The sequence below is a fragment of the Tachysurus vachellii genome, chromosome 1 (genome assembly GCF_030014155.1).
Source record: "Tachysurus vachellii isolate PV-2020 chromosome 1, HZAU_Pvac_v1, whole genome shotgun sequence".
In the NCBI taxonomy this organism is placed as follows: Eukaryota; Metazoa; Chordata; class Actinopteri; order Siluriformes; family Bagridae; genus Tachysurus; species Tachysurus vachellii.
The window spans coordinates 16,612,704-16,624,517 of NC_083460.1; the positions used below are offsets into that span (position 1 = coordinate 16,612,704).

Below are 11,814 nucleotides of genomic sequence, written 5' to 3' on the forward strand. Positions count from 1 at the left end.
AACTAAATATCAGAGAGGCAATAAATAGGGGAACTTTATTACACAAGAACAGGTAAGAGGTCAAGCTCTGACTCTAATATAAATCGAAAAACATTAACACCTCTATATACAGACGTTACTGAAAACAAGACATAAAGTGTGTGTAAGATATGTGGCTCATGTCTATAAGGGACAATGACGAACCAGAACATCTCTGCTGAAAGTGGGCGTGGCTAAGCAAGCTAATAAAAAGTGTCAAGACACTTCTTTTTTCAGACTTCAGACATTTTTCTGGTTCCTAGATGAAAATAGCAACCGATGTTTGGAGGAGATTACAAAGAGACGAGGTTCATTGATCCAGAGAAGCAGTAGCATGTGTTTCCTTCAACCTGCTGAATCAGAACCAAACAGACTCTGAGAGCGAATCAGAATGGTGACACACAGCCAGAGGCTGAATCTCAGAGCAAATCAAAATCACATCACATGCTGAGAAGAGTTCGTGCAACTCTCAGGGCAAATAAACCCGGTGCACATGGTGCAGGTCTGACATTTTCTCATAGAGAGAAGAAGAGTTCATGATGAAGAGCTCTCACCACCTGAAGAAACTTTGCCTTAATAAATAGAGTGTTTAAGCTTTTTTTTAACTCTCTCTTTTAAGCTCTTTTCAAGCTTTCTTTATGGGGCAGCGTTGCTATTAGACCACCCACAAATTGACCTTTACAGACCTTACAGTCTGTTTTTCTCACATCTGATTTCTTTATCAGAGGAGAAAATAGCTGAAAGGTGAAAAGGGAGAAGGAACGTGTAGTATACAATATTTAATAATGATAGCGAGTTAATACGATGATACAGATTAGATCGTGTAGGGATTATTTTTGTGACCAATCAGATTAGACATAACATCTCAGACACAGCACAGAAATTACATGTATATATTTATTACATTTATAACATACAGATGTTAGAACATCTCTAAAGTGATCGGTCACGAACGTAATCCCTACACGATATAACCTCAAATATCTGAGCATAGAGACAAAGTGAAGGTTTATAATAGACCAGATTTTAAAAGTGCTTTCACTCAACCAATCACAGTCTTCATAAGAACGTGTTACCTGGTAACGGGTTAAGGCCCGCCTCCACTGATATTGGTCCTGAATCACTCTTAAGATAAGATTCATAGTTAGAAATGTTTAAGCTAAATTAGGAGCTCTCTGAGATCATTATTAGAGTCTTTATGAATACAGGCACTGATCTATGTTCACCTAAACAGACATACAGGTTTTGAAGCAGATATCTGGAAATGTAAGGATTTTATTTGGACTGCATTTAAAAATGGCTGTTCAACCATTTTGCTTTTAAATACTAACAATAACGGTGTCAATGACTATTTACCTGCCTGTATGTAGGTTATTGTATAAGGAAGTACAAGCTACTTCCTGTTTTTTTTACAGGCTCTACACAAGCATTATGTTTGTAATTAAACATGATTTTAATAATAATATCTGCCATTTTCAGACACTTGTGTTGCCCTATACACCCCTGCTTTCTGTTTGCTTCCGTGTCCAGTCCATTAGCTGGTTTGTTAACAACAGGAACCCTTTATCTTTCCAGACATCTGTGATGAACTTTCAGTCTGCATGTGAATGTGAATTGTTTCATAGAATAGAGTGACCTATGGCCTCTGACCATTTGGTGCTAACAGGGACACATTAACACCTCAGCACACGATAATGGAAACTGTGCGTGTGTGTGTATGTGGATGGTGTCTGTCACTGAGGAATACAGAATATACAGGCAAACAATTGGTAGTCACCTCAGAGTGCACTCGCTGTACGTGAGAGTGCAGATTTCCTTTTTGGGAGAAGGAGGCGGGGCATAGCATGCAGAGGTGTGGCTTCTCTCCGGTGTGTCGCACCATGTGAGTCTGCAGCACCACCTTCTGATTAAAAGACTTACTGCAGTGCGAGCACTTGAAAGGCCGTTCACCTAAAAACACACACACACACACACACACACACACACACACACTTTTACTAAACAATATATTATAATATAATAATCCATATTTACATAATATCATAATTTCCATATTTAACATGACTGACCTATATGGCAGAAAATTTGAATATTTAATAATAAATTCATTAATATGCATAAGCCCCAGGCAACTTCAGAGATCAGTGTTATTAAAATTAGTTGAATATTTAAGAAAAGCTGCATTTAACAGGGTATGAATAATAAAATGCAGACTAAGCTAAAGCGATGTCACAACAACAAGGACATATCTAGGAAATATAACCAGTCCCAAAAAATCATCTTTATATTGTAAAGCATATTGTCAAATATTAACCCAGTTTTCCAGCAAGCTGTACAGTAAATGTAATTTATATGTGTAACAAAATGGCCAAGAATCTTCTCTATATTGTTCCACTCGAATGAAGACAGGATCTATGAATGCGCAGGATGTTTTCTATGCATCAATACATAGAATGTGTGTGTGTGTGTGTGTGTGTTACCTGTGTGAATGCGGATGTGTCGCACAAGCTGGCTGGGTTTTTTAAATGTCTTGCCACAGTGATGGCAGGTGTTGGTGAAACCGCTGCGATCGATGTTCCTCTTGTAGTTCCGTGAGCTGCTCACAACCGGCCTGAAACCAAAACACACAGACGGATAGATGGAGAGGTGCGCAAACTGAAAGCATAAAATAACATAGGCAGGCAGACAGACAGACAGATAAATGGACAGACAAATCAGATATAGAGAAGCAAAAAGACAGAGATAAACCGAAAGACGGATGGATGGAAACTAAGATAGACTGACAGACAGACAGACAATGTAAAATAAATTGACACTGACAAAGACAGATAGACAAAACACCTCAACATATGAATCACCACACTCTCTCTTTCTCTCTCTCTCTTTCTCTTTTTCTCTTTATATCTCTCTCTCTCTCTCTTTCTATCTCTCTCCCTCACTTTCTCTCTCTCTCTCTCTCTCTCTCTCTCTCTCTCTCTTTCTTTCTCTCTCATGCTCTTTCTCTCTCTCTCTCACACACACACACACACACACACACACACACACACACACACAGAGACACACACACACAGACAGAGACACACACACATAGACACACACACACCTAATCTTTGCATGTGTGCGGTTGTGCTCCTTCAGCTGACCAGCCAAGGGGAACTCAGCACTGCAGGTTTTGCAGGTAAACACTCGTGTTCCTGAAAGTTCTCTCCGGTGTTCCTCCAGGTGCAGGGTGAGCTGATTCTGCAGCACAAACTCATCCCCGCACTCCGAACACAGCATGTTCTGCCACACGGCAAACACACAGTTATGTTAACTCGCTGTGCACAGCTCTCATGGGGTATTTACTGCAATTCTCACAGGACCTAAAAGTGCACTATGATCATGTAAAACTGTCTCACCTCCTCTTTCTCATGCACCATGATGTGAGATTTGAGACTGGCGACGCGGGTAAACTTTTTCTCACACACGGGGCAGGTGGGCTCGGCTGTGCTGTGAGTCGACTTGTGCAGCATGAGGTTAAACTCCACGTTGTACGACTGGGAGCACTTATCACAGCGGTGAGGCTACAACCCACAGACAGCCATGAGGAGTGAGTGAAAGAGAAAGGCAAAAAAGTACAAATACAGACATACAGACAGACAGACTGACAAGTAAAGAGACAGTCAGAATGATGCATAGACACACATTATACAGTCATAGATCCATAACGTTTTATCTTATTTATATTTGTCTGCCTGTTTATATAGTATATGTCTATATATCTAGGGGTCTATTCATAAAATTGTCTGACTTCTTTACTATCTTGCCTTGTCGTTAGCTTCATGCTCTCTGAGGTGTTTGAGCAGCTGGTTCTCGGTGCTGTAGGTAAGAGGGCAGATACTGCAGCGATGTTCGGCACCGCTCGAACCGCTGCCCACTCTCGGTTCATCTCCTCCATCTGCAAAGTGACGTTCGGAGCGTGGAAAAATTAGTGTTGGAGCAATGTGATTCATTCCCAGTATACATTCTGCTAACCATCAATCATGATGTGACAGTGTTCAGGGTATCTCTATGTGGCAGGCGGGAATGCCGCTGGAAGTGTTCTTACCTTTGAGGTCAAGAAAATACTCTACTACTCTATACCAAGTTTAGAATTAATTACAAACTGCTGCAACTTACGTACAAGGCTCTAAACGGTTTAGTTCTCGTGCATCTAACCGGTCTTCTAATATGCTACAATCCTACAATCTTTAAGATCGCAAAACTCTGGACTTCTGGTAGTTCCCAGGATATCAAAGTCTAGTAAAGGTGGTAGAGCCGTTAGCTTCTAAACTTTGGAATTGCCTTCCTGACAGTGTTTGGGGCTCAGACACACTTTCACGGTTTAAATGTAGATAACCTTGTTCTCCAGTAGATCTGAACATATGCACATTATCTTCCAGTGCTGGTTAATATTATAAACAGCAGCTACGCTAATTCTCTTTTCCGACATATCCCGTGGCATCTAGAGATTGTATCAGGTACAGTTGTGTTCCGTGTCATGAAGTTCCGTGTCATGGACGTTCAGTAAGAAGAGCCCAACCCTGTGAGGATCCTAAGGCATCTGGAGCTGGTCCATCTCTTCACTGTTCAGGCTTAGCAGATTTTAGTTTTTGCCTCTATGTTGGAATAAGATGAACCAAGCAGTGATCGGAGTTCCCCGAGGCTGCCCTGGGTACAGAGCGATATGCGTCCTTAAGAATTGTGTAGCAATGATCCAGTGTATTTTTATCTCTTGTGGGACAATTAATATGCTGTCTGTATTTTGGAAGTTCAAGTGTTAGGTTTGCTCTGTTAAAGTCTCCAAGGATAATAAAGAGAGAATCCAGGATATTTGGTTTGCCGGGTTTTGCAGTGTATCACTCACGTTGGCCTGATCTCTAAAGAGAGATTCCAGGTGTAAGTGGAAGCCCCGAGAGAAGTGATCCACTGTCCGGGATTTAGTGACTGACCCAAGTTTCAGTAAAAAAGAGAGCAGCGGAGCATAAAAAGTCCTTGTTTGTTCCGTTGAGAAGAATAAGTTTGTCCATCTAAATCCCCTCTGTCGTAGCTTCACTAGGTTCCCTTTTGAGGCGGGTTCCTCTCAAGGTTTCTTCCTCTTCCATCTAAGGGAGTTTTTATACAAGTGAGTTGTTGAGAGTTAAGGGCCTTGCTCAGGGGCCCAAAAGTGGAAGCTTGGTGGACCTGGGATCAAACTTACAACCTTCCGATTGGTAACCCAACACCTTAACCACTAGGCTACCACATGCCAATATCCCAACTATGGAGGTTGGGGTCAGAGCACACAGAGCAGAGAGGGATAAGGGCCTTGCTCAAGGGCCCAGCAATAACATCTTGGCAGTGCTGTGGCTTAAACCCTGATCCTCCAATCAACAACTCAGAGCCTTAACCACTGGAGCCACCACTGCCCCAGGGTTTTTGCATATCCCAGCTTATTATCAAGCTGGGGTCAGAGCGCTGAGTCAGCCATGTTTTAGCACCCCTGGTGTAGGTGGGGCTCCGGGCATTGCTCAGGGACGTTAGCAGTTAGGAGGCTTGAACCCTACCTTCTCACCTTCTGATCAGTAAACCGGCACCTTGACCAGTGAGCCACCATGTCCCCACTTGTAGTCCATACAGATTTAAAAATATTACTAGGAAATCTAGAAAACTAAAAAACAGACATGCAATATTTCATATAGTAGCACATTCTTTAAGCCTCAAGCACATCTTTCTATATTAGTCATTATTGACTGCAACAAAAATCATAGTGTATGCTGCTTTAATATAAAAACTAGTTGCCATATGAAATTATGAGAGAATTATAAAAGATCCCCATTGTTCCCAGTGGCTGGAGACTGATGGCTCTGAGGTGCAACAGTGAACGTTACAGATTGTCATTTGTGCCCATTGCACAATCCACTAGATAATCACACTCATTCCATTACAACCTGAAGACAATTCATATATAATCTTCATCTATATCAAGATTGGTACATTTGTGTATTTTATAAATGAATATATATTTTGGTGTATTTTTTTGTATCCACCTCTTCAGCAGAATCCACCAATTCCAGTCTGACCATCTATCTAACCATCCATCTATCTATGACACAGTGCTGGTAAATTCTAAATTCTGATTGGACAGATGATTTTAATAACCCAAGTCTAGATTTAATTTATATTAATTAACCTGTTCTAATGTTACTGTTGCTATAATAACAACTTTATTTATGTGGAGATTCTAGCGGACAGGCTACATAATCTTATAGTCGTGATAAACATATTCAATTGCTAATGCTTTGTGTAAGATGTTTATTTAACATGTTTTGGTGTGAGTGCATTGTAACAGTCACTCTAACGGTTTTCCACTGTGGGAAAGTCTTCAGGATGGAAGATCTTGCGCTTTCTAGATTCTTGTTAGCATTCTTGTAACCTCTTGTTAACTCGGAGAGAAAAATGTGGTTATACAAAGGGGGGAAACGATGGGTGAAGACCTACATCTTTATGAAACACCAAAACTAACTTTTTACCTTGAAAAAAAATACAGATTCTAAATAGAGAAAATAGAGTTTTAGGTTGATGGTATCCTCCTAAATCTGTAACCTAATGCATCAGTGTTAATGTGTTCATGGATAGCACTTTTGTACGTGGCTCTGGATAAGTAAATTTAAACCCATTTTCCTCATAATTCTAATTACATGCCTTGTTGTATTTGATTACTCTTTTTCTATTGGGATAAATCTCTACTCCAAGCGTCTTGAGAAAAGCTTGCTTCTTCATGGAATGCATGCGTTTTGAAATAACGTTGCACACAAACGTACTTATGACCTCGTCTGACGTCACCGAACCTGTGTGACGTACTTCTGCCTGAAAACAGTATCACCTGTGTGTTTCTAAGTTGCTCGGCTAACTATTTAGTGAGTAAATTACTACAGCATCATACAGGTACACACACGCACACATATACATGCAAACACACACAAGCACACACAAACACACATATACACACTAGACACATTCGCATAAAAAGCATCTTGCACTTTCTAGATTCTTGATGCAGGACAAGCTGCGTTATTTCCTCTCTCCATTAACTCGGAGAGAAAATTGTGGTGTACAAAGAGGGGAAAACACAAATTTTTATATATTTATATATACCCTTTATATAACACGCTTTTATATGGCAAGCCGTTTTAACATTTAATGGCTAGTCTGGATATGTATTATAGATATCCGTAATTCAGTTCTGCCTAGTCAAAATGAAAATTTCAGATATCCACAATAGCATTCCTCCTATCCACAATTGTCTTCAGATATCCACAACTTCATTCTTCCTAGGACGAATGGTCATTTTTCCCATTCATGTCTATGGAGTTTCCCTTTACAGATATCTTTAATTCAGTTGTAGATATCCGCGATGAGAAATGTGGATATCTACAACTAAATTATGACTATCCATAATTCCGGTTAGAGATATCTACAATTTAATTCTGACTACTCACAATTCCAGTTCCAGATATCCTAAACTCCCCTCAATTAAAGATATCTATAAAGTCTGTTTGAGATATCTTAAATTCAGTTTTAACTAGTCAAAAATAGATTATAGATATCTTGAACTGAAATTGCGACTAGTCAGAATTAAATTGTAGATATCTCAAACCGGAATAATGGATAGTCATAATTTAGTTGTAGATATCTGTTATCAAGTTACAGATATCTTTAACCTTCCTATTTTCCCTGGGTCTTTTTGACCCGGCTGGAAGATTTTAATGTGTCATAACTTGGGTTTTCTTCCACATATTTGCCTGAAATTTTGCAGGATTGTTCCAAATTATAAATTTATGAATTATGAAATTAATTTTGTCTATTTTCGTTGAACTATGTGTTCGTAAAATAAATACTTTGCGTTTTGGAACAGCTTGGGTCATTTTGACCCGGCCATATTTAGTGGAGTAATAGGTCACACTTTTGCCCTTTTCAGCTCAATGAACATACATACAGACACAAAAATGCACACATAAAATGTCCACTAACACACGCACCCAAAACACACACTCAGACCCCCCCCCCCACACACACAAACAGACCCCCCCCCCCCCCCACACACACACACACACACACACACACATGCACACACACAAACACACACAAATTGGGCATTGCATTTCATTAGGCCTCCTGAAAAGAAAAAAAATCCAAACATTTGTAAATATTTCACACTTTTGATATGCCTTCGCCTAGCAGAGGGCAAAATATGATCTACCGAAATGATGCCCCACACACACACACACACACACACACACACACACAAATACTGTTCGAAGCATTGGGCATTGCAATTCATTTGGCCTCCAGACAAAACAAAAGCTACACATTTGTAAACATTTCACACACACACACACACACATGCGCACACATACACACACACAAACACACACACATATTGGGCACTGCATTTCATTAGGCCTCCAGAAGCTACACATTTGTAAATATTTTTCACTTTTGATATACCTTTGCCTAGCAGAGGGCAAAATTATCTACCGAAATGATGCTACACACACACACACACACACACACACACACACACACACACACACAAATACTGTTCGAAGCATTGGGCATTGCAATTCATTTGGCCTCCAGACAAAACAAAAGCTACACATTTGTAAACATTTCACACACACACACACACACATGCGCACACATACACACACACAAACACACACACATATTGGGCACTGCATTTCATTAGGCCTCCAGAAGCTACACATTTGTAAATATTTTTCACTTTTGATATACCTTTGCCTAGCAGAGGGCAAAATTATCTACCGAAATGATGCTACACACACACACACACACACACACACACACACACACACAAGCACTGGGCATAGCAATTCATTAGGCCTCCAGAAACAAAAGCTACTCATTTGTAAATATTTCACACTTGTTAGATGCATTTGTCCAACTGGGGGCAAAATCTGATCTACCAACAAGCTTTACACACACACACACACACACACACACTCACACACAGACACAGACACAGACACACACACACAAGCATTGGGCATTGCAATTCATTGGGCATCCAAAAAAACAAAAACAATCATTTGTAAATATTTCACACTTGTTATATGCATTTGTCCAGCTGGGGACAATATCTTCTCTTCACTTCTTCTTCTACCAACAATCTTTATACACACACACACACACGCTGTCTTTTCATATTCAAATCATGTTTGTTTCCTCTCTCTTATTTATGAATTTAGTTCCATCAGTCAGCTTTGGCCTGGAGATATGCTGAGTAATGTTTGACATGTATCAGCCAATGGTTATCCAAAATAATATTTAACAATTTCTGCTTATTTTACTCAAAACATGGCAAAATATCATAAGGTTTATCATTCATAAATTAAGTATAATAAAAAAAAACATAAGGAGGTAAACAAAGTTTTATTCACATGAAATTATGGCATGTTTTTGAGTGTGTGTGTGTGTAGCCTGTTGTTGGTTGATCAGATGACATCAGGTGGGCAAAATAGATATTACTAGTGAAAAATAGATATTACACATAGAATGGTAATAATTGTAGAATTTTTGATTTATAAGCATTCAAGTCAATTTGGCCTGTAAAAAAACAGGTTTTATTATTTGCTGACATTAAAAATGGTCAAAATGGTTTCAAAACAATCTCCTGCCCTTGAAATATACCAGCCTGTAATAGTGCATTAACTTTTGTGCCTCTGAAGTGAAAATAATTCAAAATTTCTGTTTTTTCTTTACTAAAAAATTAGCCATTTTTGTATATAAATAAGGTTTATTATACCAAATATAATTTTTTTTTTTTTTTGCAAAATATATGTTAATATGTTGGAAACAAGTTTGACTAAAAAGGTGGGAAAATAAAGAAAACAGACAAAGGTCAAGTTGACTCAGCGCTCCTAATTTGTATAGGAGGACAATAGGAGGGTTAAATGAATTTTGATTAGAGATATCTCAAATCAGAGATATATTTAACGTTCATTCTTCCTAGTCAAAATGTAATTAGAGATATATTGAAATAGAGTTTTGACTAGACAAAATGATGTTGCAGATATCTGTTATGATGTCACTGCAAGTAGGAGGAGGGTCTTGTTATCGGTGAGAGGAGCTTGTTATAGCGGTGATTGCTGTTAGCCCACAGGATAAACTCATTATAGACTGAATAGTAATCAGTAATAGTAATCAAATAGTAATCAATATAGTGTTCTATTTCATTTCATTTTCTAATTATTTTATCTACAACAGCAACCGCCATTTCTTCTGTTACTTGTAAACCGGCTCAAACGATTTATTTGCTGGCTGAATATCCAATGGGAAGCCTTGCATTAGCAACGTCATGCACAACTATACCGACGAGTCAAAATGACGTTTGCGATATCTATAACTTTAATTCTGCCTCGGCAAAACTCAATTATAGATATCTGCAATGGTCATTAAGGATGTGTGACGAGTTGAATATCGTTTTCAGTGACGTCATTGCAGATATCCGTAACTCACTTCTGACTATTCGAATCTGAATTCCAGATCTCTCTGTCATTGTGACTAGCTAAAACGGAATTAAAGATAACTGTCATTTTGACTAGTCAGAATGAAGTTACAACTCGTTGAAAATATGTTGTTGATATCTGTAATGTTAATTCCGGATAGTCAATTTTAGCCATTAAATGCTAAAACGGCTTGCCATACTTTTTATACGTGAAGCGCTATGGCTGCACGTGAACGTACTTATGACGTCGCCGGTCCTGCGTGACGCACTTCTGCCTGAAAACAGTGTCACCTTTTTGTGTTTGTAAGTTTCTTAGCTAACTATTACTAAAGCCTCACACACAAACACCATCACTCACACACATATATAAAACCCCCATATACACACAAACACACGTTAGCATAAACAGTCTAAAGTTAGCATGTTAGCTTAGCGCTAGCTTCAGTACGGGAGGAGTTTTAACGGCTCTGGGTGATAATTAATGAATAAATAAATAAATAAGCGGTATTTGTGTAGTAATGACGCTCTAGTGCACACAACACACCGCTGCTCATGACCCGGAGTGATGGAGTCCGAACAGCGGAGTGTTATTAATATCATTCCGCCTCAGTCTGGAGCACAAACACACACACATCCGGGGACTATATACACAATGTTCAACTGCACTTATCTCAGATATGCTTCGGCTCCCACACACAACATGCACATTTTTACATAGCTAACACTCTGTAGATTTTATCCACCCTATCAGGGTGTAGTTTACCTCCTGCGATGGCAGTGTTATCCTGGTGTTTTCGAGGCCGGCCCCGCGGCATAGTTCCAGCCTTTCTGAGGTTGTACTGTGAACGAGTCCAAAATGGCGGCAGCTGTGTTCGTCACTGCAGTGCGTGCAGAGTTTCATCTCACAAACCACTATAAACGTGTGTGTTATTCTACTGGATAGAATTATGGGGTAGAATTGGGGACAGAATGCAGTGTATTCTAAAAAAAAAAAAGCGTGCAGGTTTGTTGCAATGATGCAAATGAGATTGAAGAGAAGTGGTAGATAAATAAACTTCAATAATATATATATATATATATATATATATATATATATATATATATATATATATATAATAAATTCTAAAAAAAAAAAAATACAATTAAATAGAATTAAGTAAAGTTAAGTTGCATGTAAAAAAGCCTGTGCAAATCTATCTGGGTGTTAAGGTGCATAACACAAACACACTTCAATAAAAAAACACATTTCTAAAAAAAAAAAAAAAAAA

General features: G+C 38.9%; 1 protein-coding gene across 1 annotated transcript in view; it reads right to left on the reverse strand.

Moving 5' to 3' along the window:
- LOC132848850 (zinc finger protein 236-like) overlaps positions 1-11,402 on the reverse strand; it is a 38,506-nt gene extending 27,104 nt beyond the window's left edge. Inside the window, exons 1-6 of the mRNA XM_060874904.1 lie at positions 11,310-11,402; positions 3,825-3,955; positions 3,417-3,581; positions 3,122-3,300; positions 2,499-2,629; positions 1,796-1,968 (exon numbers count right to left, since the gene is read on the reverse strand). Coding sequence (XP_060730887.1) covers positions 1,796-1,968; positions 2,499-2,629; positions 3,122-3,300; positions 3,417-3,581; positions 3,825-3,955; positions 11,310-11,361 — 831 coding nt within the window. The 5' untranslated portion in view covers positions 11,362-11,402. The remainder of the gene's footprint in view (positions 1-1,795; positions 1,969-2,498; positions 2,630-3,121; positions 3,301-3,416; positions 3,582-3,824; positions 3,956-11,309) is intronic.
- Between the last annotated feature and the right edge of the window lie 412 nt (positions 11,403-11,814).